At 48.1% G+C, this 22854-nt stretch overlaps 1 protein-coding gene across 1 annotated transcript; it reads left to right on the top strand.

The window, feature by feature from the left end:
- Positions 1-7460: 7460 nt before the first annotated feature.
- lrrn2 (leucine rich repeat neuronal 2) lies at positions 7461-9659 on the top strand (the record flags this gene model as incomplete). Its single annotated transcript, XM_080846199.1, has 1 exon — positions 7461-9659. One exon carries the CDS (start codon positions 7461-7463, stop codon positions 9657-9659), a length of 2199 nt encoding a protein of 732 aa, XP_080702325.1.
- Between the last annotated feature and the right edge of the window lie 13195 nt (positions 9660-22854).

Genomic DNA, 22854 nt, shown 5'->3' with positions numbered 1-22854 from the left:
TGTTTTATTCATGATGCTCTATGAATCACTTCAAGATAATTCTTGCCGCTAGCTTTTAAACTAGCAATCAAAATGCCAGGCATGTTCTTCGTCTCTGTTGTTCTTTTCCTCATCATCTTTTCGCTTTTTGTATAAAATAAGGAGAGGGAAGAGACGCCTGCTGTTTTTCATTCCTTACCATGGCAATTTATGGATTCCACATTGATTCAAAAATTCCCTTTTATTTCCTAACCTAAAGCCACACCTCATGAAATATGAATACTAGTCAATTTGGCTCCCCACTGAAACATTCATCGGGACATACTCTCATCAGGAAAGCAGCTTGTAGAAGTCCTCCTTCATAAATTATATCATGGTTGTTGTACAGCTTTATTTTGAGACCTTGTCATGGATATCACTTCTTCAATAATGAAACTAAAAAACCGCTTTAGAATATAATTAAGGCGCCTACTGACTGGACTTACAGGAAACATGTTTCTGTTTCTTTTCTCAGGGTAACCTAATGCTCAGTCGTGCATAAGATTGATTAAGACATGAAGATTAATATGTTGAAGCTCTCCCTCATGAGAGACGGACAGTGATCTGGAAGCTAGTGAGGGTTCAGCTGTCTCTCTCCACTGATATAAAGTGTGAGGATGCTGTGAGAGAGAGGAGTTTGAAAAACAGAGGCACACATCAGCATGGCTTACACACCGACACTCACACTCACTCACACACCACACACACACACACACACACACACACACATACACACACACACACACACACACACACACACACACACACACACACACACACACATCAGCATGCCAGACGAGAGCATGGCTCATTCGCATCTCGCATTGCACCGCTCTCTGTACAAGAGCGTCAAGCTGCTCGGAAATTGACGGTGGCAAATTCATTTAATCCCCCGAATCAGCAAACAAGTCGGCGTGTGATTATATAAATCAGGAAAAGGAGAATCTGAAACAGGAACAAAGTGATAGCATGTTTTTTTGTTGGGTGGGGAGTAAAATCAATAATGAATTGCAAGGCTTTGTAAAAGAGCTTTAGCCCCGAGTTCAACAGTGACTCGGACTGTTTCTCTCAGATATATCGCTATGGGGAGACTGTTACTCTCAGAGATAGCTATGGGGAGACTGTTACTCTCATAGATAGCTATGGGGAGACTGTTACTCTCAGAGATAGCTATGGGGAGACTGTTATTCTCATAGATAGCTATGGGGAGACTGTTACTCTCAGAGATAGCTATGGGGAGACTGTTACTCTGAGAGATCACTATGGGGAGACTGTTACTCTCAGAGATAGCTATGGGGAGACTGTTACTCTCATAGATAGCTATGGGGAGACTGTTACTCCCAGAGATAGCTATGGGGAGACTGTTACTCTGAGAGATCACTATGGGGAGACTGTTACTCTCAGAGATAGCTATGGGGAGACTGTTACTCTCATAGATAGCTATGGGGAGACTGTTACTCTCAGAGATAGCTATGGGGAGACTGTTATTCTCATAGATAGCTATGGGGAGACTGTTACTCTCAGAGATAGCTATGGGGAGACTGTTACTCTGAGAGATCACTATGGGGAGACTGTTACTCTCAGAGATAGCTATGGGGAGACTGTTACTCTCATAGATAGCTATGGGGAGACTGTTACTCTCAGAGATAGCTATGGGGAGACTGTTACTCTGAGAGATCACTATGGGGAGACTGTTACTCTCAGAGATAGCTATGGGGAGACTGTTACTCTCATAGATAGCTATGGGGAGACTGTTACTCTCATAGATAGCTATGGGGAGACTGTTACTCTCATAGATAGCTATGGAGGAGACTGTTCAGTTGAAGTACTCTAGACGTTGCATAAATTACAGCGGTTTTAAGTGTGTACACCGTGTGTAGCCCCAAGCAGTCGTTGCATTTATTACAGCAGTTTTAAGTGCGTAGCCTCAAACTGACCCTAAGAAGAGAACACAGAGAGAGCAGCCACAGCAGTAAGGAAGGAGTCGTTCCCTCGGATATATCTCTGATGCAGTCAGCACACACACACTCCGCACACGCTCAGTGCCCCGACAGCCCCGTCATGCTCATGAGATGAGTGACGTTGCCTTGCTCACACGTCAGTCGGGGCTGTGAGCGGCAAGCGGCGAGCACAGAAGCTTCACTCACACACACACACACACACACACACACACACCGCGGCCCGTGACGGAGGCACACGGCTCCTCAGCCTGATGTCAGCATCAGACTACCATAATCTCTAATGAAAATCTCCTGACTCCATCTCTCAGGCTTAGGCCCCTGGTAGCTGAGGATGCGATCCAATCTAGACCCAAATCACAAGGATACTTGCATCACACACGGAACTGTACACAGCTACATTATGAAGGCCTTTGCTATTTTTAAAGGCTGTGTTTTGTACAGATATTTTTATAAAATCTTCACATTTATTTTGATGGAATATGTAACACTATATGAAGGACTAAGAAACCACACTTGCCCGTTCTAATTCACTGTGTAGTTTTGTGCACCGGGTTGGAAAACCCATGACAATGGAACAACAGTTTTACCACCAGGATGTCCCCAAATATATCACATATACCAAATATATATCACTGTAAATGAGTTGCATGAGTTAGCAACCCAAGTAGCTTTCATCCTTGCCAACTGTGCTGTCTTTGGTGTTTGCTAGGCAGGTCTGTTGGCGGTTCGCGAGTTAGTTTTCACACAAAATCCAAAATGCCAGTTTAAATTGGTCTCCTCTCAATCCCCAACTGGCAGAGTCCCCAGATGACCACAAACACACACACACACACACACACACACACACACACACACACACACACACACACACACACACACACACACACACACACACACACACACACACACACACACACACACACACACACAGGAGAGACACAGAAACAAATCACTACGCTGCAGACATCCTCATCCCCATCTTCTGCAAACTCAGGCCTACTTCCAGAGGAAAAGCCTTGCAAGGCGGCCATGTTGATCATGAAGACAAACGAGCTAATTTTTTTCGCTCTCTTTTGCAATCTGTGCAAAACGACCAGAAGCCTATAAGCATGATGAATGGGTGGCGATGGCGGCGGTGGTGGTGTTGGTGTGGTTTAACTGCTCTTCAAGGTTTGCATACAATAGTGTTTTTAAAATACACTAATCTCGGCGGGGGGGGGGGGATAAAATATGGCACTAAACCTACAGTGTGCTGAGCATCTTTGGCCCAGATATATAACTATCTGGCTACAGTGCAGGAGAATCATTAGGACACCATTATAATGGGCAGAAAAGGTGAAAACAGATTTATTTCAGCATGATAAACGGCAGCCTTGGCCACGGCTCAGCGTGGTCTAGCTGTGCTGTGCAAGAACCCCTGCAGCTAGGCACTATGGCTGCAGGACAGCTGTTTCCGTCAGGACCGTATATACAGCGGCGCCTCCATGTTCCCTCTCTTCACATCCGTTTGTCTGAAGGCATTCTCCTGTCCAAACTGGTCTACTCCACACATGCCCAGGAGAGAGAGAGAGGACAGAGAGAGAGAGAGAGAGAGAGGACAGAGAGAGAGAGGGAGAGAGAGAGAGGACAGAGAGAGAGAGGGAGAGAGAGAGAGGACAGAGAGAGAGAGAGAGAGAGAGAGAGCAGGGGGAGCCAGCGATTAGTGGTGAAAAGAGAAGGGAATACATTATTCAATATGCACAGAGGGGGAAAACACACACACACACAGACACACACACACACACATCTCCATTCACTTTGCATTACAGCCACTCATGACACCCCGACGACTCGTTATGACACGGGCAGGGAATGGGCCAAACCCAGCAGGTCTCCACGGCAACCAGTCAGCCTGTCAGGCGCGTTGGGGGAGACGGGGCGGGAGGTGGCAGGTGCATCATGGGAGCCAGGTTGTAAGGCGAGACACTGCTGGGAGCGTGACACTTTGTAAACGAGCTCAGACGCGGAGTGTGCGCTCGGATGGTTGCCATGAGGAGCAGCGGTGCAGCTCAGCGAGCTCCTACTCCTACTCCTCTCAGGCTCACACTGTCTCCCTCTCTCTCTTTCTCTCCGTCAATCTCTCTCTCTCACTCGCTCTTTCTCTCTCTCTCCCTCTGTCACTACTCTCTCTTTTTTCTATACGTCAATCTCTCTTTATCACTCTCTCCCTCTCTCTCTCCCTCTCTCACTACTCTCTCTTTCTCTTTTCTCTCCGTCAATCTCTCTCACTCGCTCTTTCTCTTTCTCTCCCTCTCTCACTACTCTCTGTTTCTCTCTCTTTCTCTCCGTCAAACTCTCTCTCTCTCACTCGCTCTTTCTCTCTCTCTCTCACTCGCTCTTTCTCTCCCTCTCTCACTCGCTCTTTCTCTCTCTCTCTCACTCGTTCTTTCTCTCTCTCTCTCTCACTCGTTCTTTCTCTCTCTCTCTCTATTGCCATCAATCTTTCTTTCTTTCTCTCTCCCTCTCCATTGATCTCCATCTCTCTCTTTTGCTCTCTCTCTCTTTCAGTGTCTGATTCTCTGCTTCTCTAAGTCCAGTTCAATAATCTCTGTTCCTATCCCTGCCTTTCTCTCTCAGTCCATTCTTTCACTCGCTTTTAGCTCCACTTCTACACTAGAGTTTCTCTCTTCCATTTACTGTCCAACCTCCTCTATCCTGTGTATGTGTGTGTGTGTGTGTGTGTGTGTGTGTGTGTGTTTGTGTGTGTTTGCGTTTGGTGTGTGTGTGTGTGTGTGTGTGTGTGTGTGTAAGTGAGTAAGTGTGTGTGTGGGGGGAACAAACACTTGCAGTGCAGGGCAGGGAGACACCAGGCTTACAGGGAGGAAAAAGAGGTGGAATGTAAGCATGGAGGGAGGAGAGGAGAGGTGGAATGGAAGCATGGAGGGAAGGAGGGGAGGAGAGGTGGAATGGAAGCATGGAGGGAAGGATGGGAGGAGAGGTGGAATGGAAGCATGGAGGGTAGGATGGGAGGAGAGGTGGAATGGAAGCATGGAGAAAGGGAGGAGAGGAGAGGTGGAATGGAAGCATGGAGGGAAGGAGGGGAGGAGAGGTGGAATGGAAGCATGGAGGGGAGGATGGGAGGAGGGGAGGAGGGGAGGAGAGGTGGAATGGAAGCATGGAGGGAAGGATGGGAGGAGGGGAGGAGGGGAGGAGAGGTGGAATGGAAGCATGGAGGGAAGGAGGGGAGGAGGGGAGGAGGGGAGGAGAGGTGGAATGGAAGCATGGAGGGAAGGATGGGAGGAGAGGTGGAATGGACACAACAATCAGCGCCAATAAAGAGCTGTGCCAGCCTGCCACTTAGGGGCAGAGCTTAAGTGGGGCCTGGGCATGCTTCTGAGGAGAAGGGGAATATGGCGCCATCTTAAATAGCAGCGCCACAACGGACCTAGGGCGAATGGGAGCAGGAGCGCGGAGAAGGGGAGAAGGGGGAAGAGGAAGGGCTTTTACCTTCAAAGGAACACAGCTTTTCACTCAGGGAACCGAGCCCTCTGACATTTAGTTCTGGCTCTCCGGTTTCGGCACGATGAGATGGGAAATGGCAGTTTTTTTTTAAACGGCAAAACTTTCATTACTTTTTTTTCCAGTGGTACTTTGTGTTACTTCTGCCAGTGTGAACTTTTGTCAAACGTACAGGATGTAGTCATGTTTGGTGATGTCAAGCATACAGGATGTAATCATGTTTGGTGATGTCAAGCATACAGGATGTAGTTATGTTGGATAATGTCAAGCATACAGGATGTAGTCATGTTGGATAATGTCAAGCATACAGGATGTAGTCATGTTGGATAATGTCAAGCATACAGGATGTAGTCATGTTGGATAATGTCAAGCATACAGGATGTAGTCATGTTGGGTAATGTCAAACATACAGGATGTAGTCATGTTGGGTGATGTCAAGCATAGAGGATGTAGTCATGTTGGGCAATGTCAAGCATACAGGATGCAGTCATGTTGGGTAATGTCAAATAAGAAACTAAGATGAGGTCGTAGGCCTACACACAAGAAACTAAGATGAGGTTGTAGGCCTACACACAAGAAACTTAGATGAGGTCGTAGGCCTACACACAAGAAACTAAGATGAGGTCGTAGGCCTACACACAAGAAACTTAGATGAGTTTGTAGGCCTACACACAGGTAATTGTAAGTGTCTCATATGCATGAACACATTTGCATTTGTGTCAGATGTAAATGACCTGTGGCTCACCGCTATCTCTGAAGATAACTCTCAGTAGATACAATATTTATGATGCTGAGTCGTTATTTATTCGCTAGCTACATAGCTGTGGCTTTGTTCATTTCAGTGTTTATTTATGTGTTTACCTCAGGGAGAGGACAATACCTACTGATTGTATATATTTCATATTTTTTACATGGCCACCTCAGACCCATTTTCAAAACTGCCGGTGTGTTTGTCCTCTCAGTACTTCAATAAAGTTAATGTACGATGCAGAAGGACCTTTCCTTTTCAAAGCGCAGAGGACAGTTCCTTCAGACCTTGCCAAAGTAAGGGGGAAAAAAACGTAATTTCCCAGCTTCTTCTCAGTGGTTGTTTGTGGATGAGTTATATCCAGGCCATGATTATTTGCCAAGCTAAATCTTAAGCCTGGAATTAGGTTCACCATACTTCAGCCCCCAATTTCCCCTCTTATTTTCTGCCGGAGTCACTCGCGCTGGCATCGAGAGAAATACGAGAAGAGCACAGCCGTAATGTCCCAGAACTAATTTAGAGTGGCTCTTTGAGGGGGAGAGAAATCTCCAAGTGGCAAAGCAGCAAACGAGATGTTATATGATTCCAACAGAGGAGGTTTTTTTTTCCTTTTAATTTGATTCTCGTCTATAAAGAAAAATGGGAGATTGAAGAAAAAAAAATTATGAAACGATGTTTAGATATGTACATATATCCCGAGCGGAGTACATTGGTATAATGAGATGAAATGAGATGAGATGACTGCAAAATGGAAAGAGAGAAAACAAACAAACAAACTGGAACACAGGGAATTAAAAATGGATGAAAATAATGTATCTTTAATGTACTGTGAGTCGTTTACACTCATGATTGTAAACACTAAACATTTATTTTTTTCTCTTTTTTTCTCTCTCTTTTCCAGATATGCTCCTGTCTCTGGTATCGCTCTCTCATACCCAGCAAATTCACTATGTAAGAGGGACTCACTGACAGGCCGAAAGAGAGAGAGAGAAATCCCTATCGTAGGAAATCAGGGTACAGAGCTTCCCTGGCCGAAAGCTTCCATACGAGGAGAGAGAACTTCAGCTCACATCAATCTCGCTGACAACTTAAGAGGAGTATGCAACAGACAATGTCAGCGCTAGTCTCAAGTGAACCTAAAACTTTCCTTTAGAAAGATCAGTAAGGAAACTTTTCTGAAAGACTGTTTCATAAGTTTCCAGAGTACAATATCCGAGAGGTTTAACCCTGAGGAAATGAAAAGAAAAATGATGAAGATTACCATGTTTCTGTTGCAAACTTTCCTGCTCCTCGGAGCAGCTAGCTCCCTTGTCATACACTCCATGCCCTGGAGGGTGGCCTGTCCTTCTCAGTGTGTGTGTCAGATCAAGCCCTGGTACTCGCCCCAGTCCGTCTACAAGGAGGCCCCGACGGTGGACTGCAACAACCTCCTGCTCACCTCTCTGCCCTCGTCACTGCCCGTCGACACACAGACCCTCCGGCTGCAAAGCAACCTGATCAGCTCCCTGGACCAGAGCGAGATGGACGGCCTGGCCAACCTCACGGAGCTGGACCTCTCTCAGAACAGCTTCAGCACCACGCGCCAGGTCCGGATCACGGAGCTGCCGTCCCTCTTGAGCCTCCACCTGGAGGAGAACCAGCTGAGACACCTACCTGACGCCGCGTTCTCGGGCCTTCCGGCTCTCCAGGAGCTGTACCTGAACCACAACCGTCTGAGGAGCATCTCCCCCGGGGCCTTCAAGGGCCTGCGGAACCTGCTGAGGCTCCACCTCAACTCCAATCAGCTGGTGGTGATTGACAGGCGCTGGTTCCATCACCTGCCCTTGCTGGAGGTTCTGATGATAGGGGGGAACCCGGTTGACACAATAGAGGACCTCAACTTCAAGCCTCTGGCGTCCCTGCGCAGCCTGGTCCTGGCGGGAATGGGTTTACGCGAGCTATCGGAGCGTTCCCTGGAGGGGCTGACCAAGCTGGAGAGCATCTCCTTCTACGACAACCTGCTGACCAAAGTGCCGAAGGAGGCCCTGCAGAAACTCCCGGAGTTGAAGTTCCTCGATTTGAACAAGAACCCAATCCAGCTGGTGCAGCAAGGAGACTTCCGGGACATGCTCCACTTGAAGGAGCTGGGCTTGAACAACATGGACGAGCTGGTCTCCATCGAGCACTCCGCCATGGAGAACCTTCCAGAGCTAACCAAACTGGAGATCACCAACAACCCGCGGCTGTCCTACATCCACCCCAAGGCCTTCCAGCGCCTGTCCAGGATGGAGAGTCTGATGCTGAACAGCAACGCCCTGAGCGCCCTGCACCGCCAGACCGTCCTGTCTCTGCCCAACCTGCAGGAGATCAGCCTGCACACCAACCCCATCCGCTGCGACTGCCTCATCCGCTGGATGGGCGCCGACAACGACAAGCCAGTGCGCTTCATCGAACCTCAATCCACCTTCTGCTCGGAGCCGCCCGAGCTGAAGGCCCGGCGGGTCAAGGACGTGTCGTTCCGCGAGATGGCGGCCAGCTGCCTGCCGCTCATCGCTCCCAGCACCTTCCCCACCTTCATTCAGGTGAAGCACGGCGAGAACATCGCCCTTCACTGCCGGGCCCTGGCGGAACCAGAACCAGGCATCTACTGGGTCGTTCCCAAAGGGATTAGGCTGTCGCCTTCAAACAGCTATGGGCGATACCAAGTTCTGACTGAGGGGACGCTGGAGATTTTAGGGGTGACCTCGGAAGAGGCCGGGTTCTACACCTGTGTGGCCCAAAACCTGGTGGGAGCAGACACGAGGAGCCTGACGCTGAGGGTGGAGGGGACGCCGTGGTCTCCGGTGGCGAACGCCAGGCAGAGCGAAGACAAGCTGGAGGTGCGCGATGTGAACGAGCGCTTCGCTCTTCTCTCCAGGCAGGCGGGACGCAACGTCCCCACCGCCTGGCTGTCGTGGCTGTCCAACAGCAGCCTGGAGGACACACGGCGGCACACCCGACGCATCCTAGCCGGCACCCGTGGCTTCAACCTCACCCGTCTCCAGCCCGGGACGCACTACAAGGTGTGCCTCCACACGGGCCCCAACGAGACCTCCTGCGTCCACCTCAGGACGAAAGAGCGCCCCGCCACGGTCGACGCTCCAGACCTGACGCCCGCCGTCCTGCTCGCCGTGTCCGCGCTGCTTCTCCTGCTCGCGGCTAGGACCTGTCAGGGCGGCGCCTCGCTCGGCTGGAAGGACGAAGAGATGGAGAAGCCGCACACACTGCTCCTATCACAGGAGGCGAAGGTGTTCAAGGCGCCCGTTCTTTATCCTCCTCCTCCTCCTCTTGCCCAGAAGCAGCAACAGGAGTCGCCTGACAAAGGCGGGAGGTCTTCTGAGGAGCCAATGAGCAAAGAGCTCCTTAAGTGTCAACAGAGCCAGATAGTTCCGGACCCGCCGCAGGAGAAGTGCTGAGTGGGCAACATCAAAGATGAAGGAATTAACAGCGACAAGAACACAAGCCTTGTGAAGCTTTCTACAGTTGCAGAACTAACAATCAAACCCTAAGTTGGAATAACTTAAAAATACACATCTCACACCGTGAAATAGAAACTGTACACACTCTATAACATTGTAAAAACGGATTTATTGGTATTTATACAAATTGGTATTTATACAAGAGTATACATATATATATTGAAAACATTCATAAATGTTTTCAGATGTATACATCATGAAAACAAATGTTTCGGAGTCATGATGGAAAAAAGGAACAGTTGGTTTTTACACCACCAATGAACTCAACAGACTGTATAAGATATGTCCAAACGTGTAATAATATATTTTTTCATACAAAGCAAGAGAGTGAACTGTCTTGACAGGTGGTTCACATAAGATGTGAAGAGGGTCAACCCAGCTGTCTCTAAAGAGACAAACACCTGAGTCTGGGGGGAGGGGGAGGGGGAGGACTTTCAGGTACCAACTGTTCAGGTAAAAAGGAAAGGTACTTTTCTATTTTTTAAGACTACGGGGAGAGCAATGAAAAGGGGGCAGGATGTCTATGGATGCAGTGAGAGCACACTGCTCACAGTTAAATACTAGGCAACACCAAGGAAACCGACACAACAGAGGAAAATTTCATACGATAAACAGTTCCACATACGCGTCTCCTTACAGGCGAGAAGCGCAATGGACGACTCCTTCAGTTCTGTGGCATCTGTGGTTTACGATGACAAACCAGCGAAAACATCACCTGGATGACGGCAGGTGATGATCAAACTGTGAATCACGATGCCTGTGCAACACTCGTTCAGCAACATGTGACGTGTCCTGAAACGTGACGGAGAAAAGGGGGACGAGTTCATGGAGAGGAACATGGAGAAAGCGTGAGGAACATTTTGGTGTAGAAAAGAAGGATTGTGTTTCTGTCTTACTGTGAGAAACAGATAGCGAGATCTCACTCTCACACAGTGAAAATGTCACGGCAACAGCAGGCGAGAGTGCCATTTCCTCTTTGAAAATTGAGAAATCTGCCAATGACATGACCTTTTCTTTTCCTCCCGGTTAGATTGCTGGGAGCAACCGCCAAATCTGTGTACCAGCCAGACTGACTTTGAACTTGACAAAGAGACGACAAAGTAGGTTGGAACACGGGCGAAGGAGTAAGGGAAGACGTCTGATGTAACAGACACGCAAAGCACCCAGGAGGCAGTGCTTCTACCTTCACTCCAGTTTCTTGAGCATAGGGAGGCCATTTTCTAATGTAATGTCATTTTATGGTAGCTCAGCTTCGTTTCTGTTTTTTTTTGTCTTTCTGTGACTGATGTGTCCTTATGTTTCAATGATCCCTCTGACTGCCCTGTAACGACCTTTTTTTGGAAACTGGTTCATTTTATGTTTTATTTCTACCCCCAAGCTGTACATAAATCGATCTGAATTTCCTATTCAATGTACTGCTTCTCTTTCAGAGATAATTTAGATGACTTATGTGTTAAATACTATTTTCAGCTATTATTAAAACATTTTGGACTGATACATCAAGGCCTGACTTTAATGTTCTGGTACACTGTCACAACTTTGCCATCATACCACAAATCTGCTTGAAGGATGTCACAGCTATTATTAAAACAGAGTTCCCAATCTGTTAAAACTTTTCCATGACTTTTCAAGGATTGAAATGACCATGGTGTTTCACAACCATACAAATACACAAAATTGTGTGCTTCATGTCACAGGTGGGGCCTTATTATTGAATGGAAATTAAACAGCAACCTTTTCCATTATTTTTACTAGTTATGTCAGCTAAAATGGAAAATGTATGACACTGCATCGGAACATTATCCATGGAAGAGTACAATAATATAATTATTTGGATGTACATAAGACAAGCATTTTATTACTTCTCCAAGCATGGAAAAGGGGATTTTAAAAAACCCCATGACCATTTCAGGATTCCCATGACCGTGAAAATCCTGCTTCTGTCTTTCAACTCCGGCAAATAACTGGAATCAATTGAAGGTTCTGTTACCGTGGTGACTGACCAAAAATATGCAAACACGCCATTAAAATGCATGTGCTTCACTACAGAACCTAACAAGCTTCAGAACACCCTCTCAACACCCTCCAGGTATACCCCCCTCCCCTCCCCTCCCCTCCCCAAACACAAACCCTTAGTAGTGGAGCACTGGAGGCGTGAGCGGTACCCCAGCTCTCACAGGCAGATGGTGTAGTCCTCCTCTCTCCTAGCATACCCCTCTCCTGCGCTTTCAGCCCCTCAAGTAAATCCTACTTACTGTGAGGAACCCACTTTCTAAAAATGGCTGCCTTAGGAAAGTGATTAATGTGCAGAAGGAGAAGGTGGGGGTGGTGGTGGTGGGGGTGGGGTGGGGGGGTTAGGAGGTTATTGGAAGCAGTAAATGCATCCATGTGGAAAACACTACAATTGGTTATAAAACCTGTCAAGAAAAAAATCCTGAAAAAAAAAGTAACCCAACTAATGTCAGTTATATAAAGATTACTTCATTAAAACAGCATTTTGGAAGACTACTGCATTCATTAGGGCTGACTACCCTGATCAAAGGCCTGCCAGGTAATGGAGTTAGCTCATTTGATACGCCTCTCTGCCCGCACAAACGCACCCCAGCCTAGCCCATTAGGGGCAGAAAATGGCAAAGCATCAAGTCCACTGCACCAGTGAACTGCAACCCGGCCCCATAATGGGGTAAAGCCCTAAATGGTCATATTCGCAGAGGAAAAAAAAGACTGCTCCAAAGAACACGTTTATTATCCTGCATTAACACTGGAGCAGAGGGGACGGGGGGAGTGAATGGCTTGATGCAGGGGTCCCACCACGACAGAAGTCCCTCAGCAGGACGAGGGGACAGGGGGGAGTGAATGGCTTGATGCAGGGGTCCCACCACGACAGAAGTCCCTCAGCAGGACGAGGGGACAGGGGGGAGTGAATGGCTTGATGCAGGGGTCCCATCATGGCAGAAGTCCCTCGGCAGGACGAGGGGACAGGGGGGAGTGAATGGCTTGATGCAGGGGTCCCACCACGACAGAAGTCCCTCAGCAGGACGAGGGGACGGGGGGAGTGAATGGCTTGATGCAGGGGTCCCACCACGACAGAAGTCCCTCAGCAGGACGAGGGGACGGGGGGAGTGAATGGCTTGATGCAGGGGTCCCACCACGACAGAAGACCCTTAGCAGGACGAGGGGACAGGGGGGAGTGAATGGCTTGATGCAGGGGTCCCATCATGGCAGAAGTCCCTTAGCAGGACGAGAGGACAGGGGGGAGTGAATGGCTAGATGCAGGGGTCCCACCACGACAGAAGTCCCTTAGCAGGACGAGGGGACAGGGGGGAGTGAATGGCTAGATGCAGGGGTCCCACCACGACAGAAGTCCCTTAGCAGGACGAGGGGACAGGGGGGAGTGAATGGCTTGATGGAGGGGTCCCATCATGGCAGAAGTCCCTCAGCAGGACGAGGGGACGGGGGGAGTGAATGGCTTGATGCAGGGGTCCCACCACGACAGAAGTCCCTCAGCAGGACGAGGGGACGGGGGGAGTGAATGGCTTGATGCAGGGGTCCCACCACGACAGAAGACCCTTAGCAGGACGAGGGGACAGGGGGGAGTGAATGGCTTGATGCAGGGGTCCCACCACGACAGAAGTCCCTCAGCAGGACGAGGGGACAGGGGGGAGTGAATGGCTTGATGCAGGGGTCCCACCACGACAGAAGACCCTTAGCAGGACAAGGGGACAGGGGGGAGTGAATGGCTTGATGCAGGGGTCCCATCATGGCAGAAGTCCCTCGGCAGGACGAGGGGACAGGGGGGAGTGAATAGCTTGATGCAGGGGTCCCACCACGGCAGAAGTCCCTCAGCAGGACGAGGGGACAGGGGGGAGTGAATGGCTTGATGCAGGGGTCCCACCACGACAGAAGTCCCTCAGCAGGACGAGGGGACAGGGGGGAGTGAATGGCTTGATGCAGGGGTCCCACCACGACAGAAGTCCCTTAGCAGGACGAGGCTGCCGCTGACCGTGAATCGTAACTGTCTGCTTTGAGTTTTGCGTTCAAGACTAAAGCATTATTCATCATTAACTGGATCAGTGACTTTCTGACTTAATGTGCGCTAACCAACTCATCAAGCAAAACTACCAAATTACACTGTTCAGTGCGAGTGGTGATTCCATACAACAGCACGGTCTGGGCCCAGGTATACTGCAGGCCATGAAGCATTCTATACAGATATGTTAACTGTGGTTGTTAATTGTTACATGATCTTTTATATTTTTCTAATAATTCCACATACAGATACACAAATAAAAACTGTGGGAACTCCATCAGATGCATAACATAACATAAACACACACACACACACACACACACACACACACACACACACACACACACACACACACACACACACACACACACTCTCTCTCTCTCTGTCTCCAGAACATAAATCTAGCCATCACATCATCGATTCCTTTCTGCCTCAAACCTTCCATATCTCCCCCCATCAACATGGCCCGAGCCTAAAAGGCACTTCACCATGACAACAGCCACCTGAGTATTGATACAAGGCCTTTTTACTTGATTTGCTTGTTCAGGGCTATTTTTAATTGTGGAGTCCTTGGCTTTTCCAGTGGGTGGCAGCGGTGGGGCGCATGGAGGACGATGATAGAAAAATTGATTGTGAAATCTATTTAGTGTGGCTATTGATTTCCCCATAAGGCGGAGGAAGGCAGTCCGCCTGACTGGGAAAAGGGAATATGGGAAGAGTGAGGCCAGAACGGCAATGAGAAGTGACACAGGCTAATGGACTAGAACTAGGCAGCTGTAGGTGGAGTGAGTGTGTGCGTGTGTGTGTGTGCGTTTGTGTGTGTGTGCGTGTGTGTGTATGGGTTCTTTATCTACTATGTGACCCAAACCTTTCAGGTATAATGTTTGAAGTATGCATACATAAAGTGTGTGTGTGTGTGTGTGTGTGTGTGTGTGTGTGTGTGTGTGTGTGTGTGTGTGTGTGTGTGTGTGTATGTGTACTTGTGTGACAGAGAGAGAGAGAGAGAGAGACAGAGAGAGAGATGAGGAAGTCTGTCTTGACCGTGACCTACAGCTTTCAATTAACACATTTTGGTCATATACTCTCCTGCATTAAATCCAATGACAGGACTATCCACCTCCTTCCTTCTGATGTCGAAGCACACACACCATAATAGCCTACCAAACCCCCCCCCATCCAACATCAGTCCCTCCCCGGGGACACACACTCCTGACAACCTTCAGATGAAATTAGACCTGTCCACCCATCAGTCAGCTAATGGTGAGGGCGGACGAGTGCAGAGCTAACGCTGAAAGAGTTAAGTCCCAAAAAGGCAGAGAAAAATGCCCTGCCATGACAGTAGAGAAGAAATCCCTGGGTCTCAGAGAAACATTTGTCTGAATCCAAGACCTTGACCTTTCAAATGTCAATACCACTGCAACCAGCGCCAACATTCTTCCTGAGACAGCCATGCTCAACAACACACCAAACACTAACAGAATCACACACACGAACACACACACAGAGACACTGCTCGACACTATATATATAAACATGGAGTATAAATCCACGCTGTGCATTTAACCACTGCTGTACACTACTTACACTGAGCACTGCTGTCCCACTGCTGTACACTACTAACACTAAACACTGCTGTACACTGCTCACACTGAACACTGCTGTACACTACTAACACTAAACACTGCTGTACACTGCTCACACTGAACACTGCTGTACACTACTAACACTAAACACTGCTGTACACCACTACTGAACACTGCTGTACACTACTAACACTGAACACTGCTGTACACCACTACTGAACACTGCTGTACACTACTAACACTGAACACTCCTGTCACCACTACTGAACACTGCTGTACACTACTAACACTGAAGTACACTACTCACACTGAACACTGCTGTACACTACTAACACTGAACACTGCTGTACACTACTCACACTGAACACTGCTGTACACTACTAACACTGAACACTGCTGTACACTACTAACACAAAACACTGCTGTACACTACTAACACAAAACACTGCTGTACACTACTCACACTGAACACTGCTGTACAGTACTCACACTGAACACTGCTGTACACTACTAACACTGAACACTGCTGTACACTACTCACACTGAACACTGCTGTACACTACTCACACTGAACACTGCTGTACACTACTAACACTGAACACTGCTGTACACCACTACTGAACACTGCTGTACACTACTAACACTGAACACTCCTGTCACCACTACTGAACACTGCTGTACACTACTACTGAACACTGCTGTACACTACTAACACTAAACACTGCTGTACACTACTAACACTAAACACTGCTGTACACTACTAACACTGAACACTGCTGTACACTACTAACACTGAACACTGCTGTACACTACTAACACTGAACACTGCTGTACACCACTACTGAACACTGCTGTACACTACTCACACTGAACACTGCTGTACACTACTCACACTGAACACTGCTGTACACTACTAACACTGAACACTGCTGTACACTACTAACACTGAACACTGCTGTACACCACTACTGAACACTGCTGTACACTACTAACACTAAACACTGCAGTACACCACTACTGAACACTGCTGTACACCACTACTGAACACTGCTGTACACTACTAATTATGATGTCTTTGCCACCTACACAATGCTTCTGGTATAAAATAAGGTGAAGGTGATTGAGTTTTGGAACTGTTCCTGGTCTGTATGTTGTGGAGTTCAGGGAATGATCCTGCACTATATGTTGTGGAGTTCAGGAACTGTTGGTTTGTAAGTTGTGGAGCTCAGAAAGTGTTCCTGGTTTGTGAGAACCTTTGTAGTCAGGTGGCTTAATGCACAATTTAGGCTCGATCGTGACCGGGGTGATAAAAGCATGACATTTTGCACACAGTTAGCTTTTGAAAATCGTACCACAGGTAAGGCATATCTTGATATCGGTCAACACTAAAAATCTCCTTAAAACGAAAAAAAAAAACAAGCAGTTTCACTTGGGCACCCCTTCTAATATCATTTGGTAGGGTAAAAGCTAACTGTGTGCCAAATTTCATGCTTTTATCACCCCGGTCACGATCGCGTTGTTAAGCCACCTGACTATTGCCAGTCACTGTCTCACCTACCTGTGAGCATTTCCCATCTCCAGTACGGCCATCAGTGACGGGTAGCGATGGGCATTAGTGATGGGCATTGATTGGCATCGGTGAAGGGCAGTGGCGCAGTGGCTTTTGACACGCGCTGTGGGCGAGACATGCGGCTATCCTTTGGGGAGGGGTCCGGCGCTCAGAGGTAAAACATCACCCTGGTGGAATGAGATTCAGGCTGCGGTCGGATAATCTTAACGTTTTTTTTTCCTCCTAACCACCTTTCCCTGACCTTGATGGAAAATGTCATGAAGTAAGATGTGGAGTAGAATTAATATGGACTTAGGAAATGACACACTGTGGTGCTAAGAGAATCCAACTGCACTTACACTAGGATGCTAATTATGCAAAGGAAGATGTTATTGACATGCCGTACTGAACTGTGGGGCGACACTGTCTGCTTTCGTAAAGGATGGTTCAATGTACCCTACGCTAAAGGACATACAAAAGGAAGCACTGAAGCACCATTCCTTCAGCATTTAGATAACCTGAGCAGCTCTTATCATGGCTGGCACTTAGATACTTCTGGGTGATTTTACTCAGTGACCTTCCTATTCAAAAAGAGACAGGAACAGGGCCTCAGTTCTTCACACGTCACAGATTTACAGAGACAGGAAACACTGTACTAGTCAACAACATAACCCTCAACAGCAGAGATTCAACATCATCACACGTACATAAAGCTGCATCACTCTGTGAGTTTAGCCATCAGCAGTATGACAGAGTGGCCACATCCCACTGCTTCAACACGGGACACATGTGAGTCCACATCCCCAATGCTTCTCCACACGGAACACGTGTGTGGCCCCGTCCCAATGGTTCAACCCGAGACTCATGTGAGTCCACATCCTACTGCTTCAACACGGGACACATGTGAGTCCCCATCCCACTGCTTCAACACGGGACACATGTGAGTCCCCATCCTACTGCTTCAACACGGGACACATGTGAGTCCCCATCCCGCTGCTTCAACACGGGACACATGTGAGTCCCCATCCTACTGCTTCAACACGGGACACATGTGAGTCCCCCTCACATCCCACTGCTTCAACACGGGACACATGTGAGTCCCCATCCTAATGCTTCAACACGGGACACATGTGAGTCCCCATCCTAATGTTTCAACTCGGGACACGTGTGAGTCCCCATCCCAATGCTTCTCCACACGGAACACATGTGAGTCCGAATCACATCCCCCTGCTTCAACACGGGACACATGTGAGTCCCCATCCCACTGCTTCAACACGGGACACATGTGAGTCCCCATCCTAATGATTCTCCAGACGGGACACATGTGAGACGTGCGACTGGCCTTCGGTGAGCGGGGCGGCAATGAGTGGGGGGGAGCACAACCCCGCTGTAATGACTAGCAGTGACCATGGAGAGATAAAGGCTTGGCAGACGTGACTGAGACATCAGCAGGAGAAGAGGGGAGGTGAGGTGAGGTGAGGTGGAGACGAGACACGACAGAAGGAGAGATAGAGAGAGGAGCGATGTCAGACAGACAAAGGTGAGACAGATCAAAGCGGAGAGAGAGAAGGGGGGGGAGGGGGGTATGAGATACAAAGGTAAAGGAGACTGAAGGAAAGAGAGAGAGAGAAGGGAGGGGGGTATGAGATACAAAGGTAAAGGAGACTGAAGGAGAGAGAGAGAGAAGGGAGGGGGGTATGAGATACAAAGGTAAAGGAGACTGAAGGAGAGAGAGAGAGAGAGAGGAACAAATGTAAGAGAGGAGAAAGACAGGGATATGAGATACAAAGACTGAGAGACAGAGATGTAAGGGATACAAATGGAGACTGAAGGAGAGAGAGAGAGAGGGAGAAAAAGAGGTAAGAGAGATGGAGAGAGAGCTATGAGAGAGATGGAGAGAGAGAAGTAAGAGAGAGATGGAGAGAGAGAGAGAGAGAGATGCCCATAGGGGATCTTACTCAGACATCGTAATTATTTCGATTTGTCTGGCCATAACACTAACTTAGCAGACACAATGCCACGCCAGTCCTCCAGCGTCTATCCCAGCATTCCCTGAGCCCCGGCACAGCCGCGTGTTTGCGTTTGTGATTAATGGCGTAGACCTCTGTGGTGCCATTAGCACACATTGTGTCACGCTATTTAAGGATTTCAACAATGCATTTATCACCCACCTACGCTGCTCAACACTGCACTGATACTAGGCACGATTTCAGAGGGGCTTGGTTTGAAATCATTGTTTCAACCCCCCCAGGTAGATGGAAGATCCGCTGTCTAGATTTTGTACTGTTCGGAATCCAGAGAGGGACATTTAAATAGAACAGAGAACATCAAGACCTTGTCGGAGAACAACAGTGAGTCAGCTGAGGGTCTTGATGTAGTCTGCAGATAGCCGCCATTGTGGCTCCAGGCTTCGTGTTCCTGTTGCTTTACAGCAGTTCAGCTGCACCATGACAACCAAGAACTCTACCAATAACAAATTACAGCATTTTTTCCAACAGCTCAGCTAAACTGGGGTCAAACGAGCAGTGGGGTGCTTAATTCCAGCTGACTTGGTCATTCTCCCCACGGGCACATATCATAAAACACCACCAAGGAGAGGAGAAAAAAAAAACACAACACATTAGCCCACATAGCCCATGAGAAAAAACAAAAGGGGGAGGCTTGCGCAACACAGACGGCAGAGAAATAAGTCTACCAGGGCGAAACGACAGGGCCCTCTGCACGCAGAACAACAAACTCAAAGGGATGAATAAACAAAAGCACTCGAAAGAGACAAATATATAAATAATAAAAACAGAGAAGCGTAACAATGCAAGCCTTAGGGAAGAGCGTCCTCGCTTGAGAGAAGCGTGGCAGCACATCACAGAGAGAGCACAATGGAGTTCTCAGGCACAGCCAGAATGAGGCTTTCTTTTATGTGAATTAGGCCTGTACTCCCCAGATGCCTCACACACACACACACACACACACACACACACACAAACAGCCCACCCGTCGGCTCTGACATGAACACTGAAGTACCACACACAGCAACACACAATCAGAGGGAACTGTGTTCCTGGATGGGTCGTTGAATCAAGAGGGAGAGACATACTACCAGAGAGGTAGACAGGCAGACAGACAGATTTGGGGGAGCAAATTGTTTTTGTGTTTTGAGCAAGAGAGAGAGAGAGAGACAGGTGAGGACAGAGACAAACTGTTCCTATGTGTGGGACAAACACAGAAAAAAAAAAAAAGAGCGTGAGACATCTACGGTGTGAGGAGAGTGAGAGTGAGCGATGACACCTGCCTGATGACACCCACTGCACACGCTCAGGTGCGGTCATTAGGCTAGCTCACCTGTCGTTAGTTTTGCTAATGTCACCCCATCCGCCATGAAAGCACTGACCTGGACAGGAGAGAGATTAGCAAGCGATTAGCACACGGGCTCAATTATCCCTGCGATCTGCTTGAGGGGGCCGCCACTGATTAAATCTATAGAGAGAGAAGCCCTCAGTGGAGCCTCCTCCTACCCTCTCAAGGGCAGCTCCCAGGTGAAACCTTCACTGGGCATTTGATGCTGGTTTAAAATGTGGTGCTGCAGATGTATGCCTTCATGGACACGGGTAGCTCAGCCACGTTTTGTAGAGAGACACTGATGAACAAATTGAAGCTCAGCGGACGGAGGACCGACATACTGCTTAGAACTATGAATGAAGAGAAACCTGTCAGTACGTATGTGGTGTCCGGCCTTTAAGCAACTCTCACGGAGCAGCCACCTGGTAAGAGTGGCGAATCCTTAATGAAGGTGGTTTTAGTTGTCAGAGCAAGGTTTTTGAAATGACAAGATAATTTGATCACAGAAATACAGCAACCATGTAATATTCACCTGGCCATATGGCTGGTGTGGTCATGCAGTGTGTGTGTGTGTGTGTATTTGTGGAGTGGTAAGTGGTGGGTTTTCGTCACACAGGTTTTTGTGACAGATTTGAGGAGATGTGTTATGTGATCCTGTGCCTGTGTTTGTCTGCTGAGGAGCTCAGTGCTGCATTCGAACCGCATACGTTTTTCAGCCATCACCCATCTGCAGTGGGTGAATGCTTGTGCGTTACTGCCCCCGTGTGGCCAGGAGTGGAATGGAAGTGATGGTGGATGCAGCAACATCAGTGCGCTCCGCTTGGCATTCACTCAACAGCATAAGGAGCACTACATTTGGAGAGCCCATGTGACATCTCTGGCACTTACACTGGGGTTGGCTTTCACCTCCACCGCTGAAAGAAAACACAGTATTTCAGAGAGCAATTAATGACTACAGACAATTAGCATAGTTTCAGACATCACTCCAATTCCCAAACGCTCACTGAAAACAGGGCAACATTAATCAAGCACATTCACTGCAGAGCAGATAATGCCTCCAAGCGCCAGGCTAAATAAATCACGAGTCACAAGTGATTTAACTTTAGTTTATTTAACATTCACATATAATTCCTATCTACATGAATGTATAAACAATCTATGACAAATTATTACAAAATAATAATAATAATAAACAGAAACAAAACATTGTTCACGGCAGTGACTTTAGCAAATTAAAACAAAATAAAAATGGCGCTAACCATAGCGGCCAACAGAAGAGGAAGAGAGTGCTCCAGCGTAGTACAAGTCAGCGATATCAATACTAACAGCTGAAACCAATCAAGCTGGCCTGTACACACAGCATCTACCATCAGGCTGTGACGTGTGTGGAGAACCGTGACGACAGTCAACTCCTACGCCAGGGCAGAGAGGGTCTACAAGCTCGCAAACACCACCCGGTGCTCGCTTACGCCACCTGGTGACCAAAACACCACATCAGACTCAAAGCATCATATCAGATAACAGTTTCTGTTACAATAATGTTGTAATGGTGCACTTCAGCAATCAGCAATGGTGGAACTTCTGTAAAGACGAGTGGTGAGTGAGTGCCTTCAGAATTAAGTGAACACAGTTAAATGGAAGATGGTCCAACACGTGGCTATACACCATGAAGCAACATCCACAGTGCTATTACCCAAAAGGCCCCCTAATGTTAGCCGGTTCTAATGTGGTCCGGTTGTAATGCGGTCTGGTTCTAGCCCATTCGCACGAGGTCTAGTCCCGATGTGACCAAAGTCCTCCGCCACGTGGAAATGGGCTTTTAATGGTTGGCTCTGGTGCCGGCGCTGCTGGGTCCACAGGGGGAGGAACCAGAGCTAAGCTGCTGGGCCTTAATCAATCAATCAATACAAACACTCACAGCTCTAAGTGCCTAGACCACGTCAACAAACGTTCACAGCGCTCATAAAACAAAAACAAACAAAAACAAACACACAAACAAAAAGTATTTACAACACAGAACCTAAAAAGGCAGCCTTGCAGAGTGTGCAGTTGTCCTGCTCATCTAGAACTTTGCTGAAAGAATAATAATCACCCACACAGCAAATGAAAAGGCTCCTTACCGTAAAGTCAGATTCTGACCACAATGTTAGCTTGTGTGTTTGTGTGTGTGTGTGTTTGTGTGTGTGTGTGTGCACCCATTTGGGTCTGCTTAGTGGATTGCAACACAGAAAATCAAACCGAAAGCCAAACTGACGTATATCTGCGTGTGAGTGTGTGCGCGCGCGCGCGTGTGAACAAGTGAGTGTTTCTGTATATGTGTGAGTATCTGTGTGAATGTGTGTGTGGATCCAAATGGCCAGCAATACTTCTGCTGCCCCTTCACACACTAGTGCCCAAGAGGGGGAGCTCCTCAGTGAGAGGAATAACACGCCAAAGATCTGGCAACGCACTGATCTGCTCCCCAGAGGACCCCTATGAGAAGAAGAACTGGAGGACGACTGGGCCCCTCACACTGACCAGGGGTCACTGGGGGAATAATGCCACACACTAGGCAACCCAGAAGGTCTCCAGAGGCTTCTTCTGCGGGTTTTCATGGTGACGTGGTTTTCCAGGTCACTGAAACGGCTCTGTAAC

This window comes from Sprattus sprattus (genome assembly GCF_963457725.1).
Source record: "Sprattus sprattus genome assembly, chromosome: 10".
NCBI lineage: Eukaryota > Metazoa > Chordata > Actinopteri > Clupeiformes > Clupeidae > Sprattus > Sprattus sprattus.
Note: the sequence above shows the minus strand (reverse complement) of the source record. Positions and strands in the feature narration are given on the sequence as shown.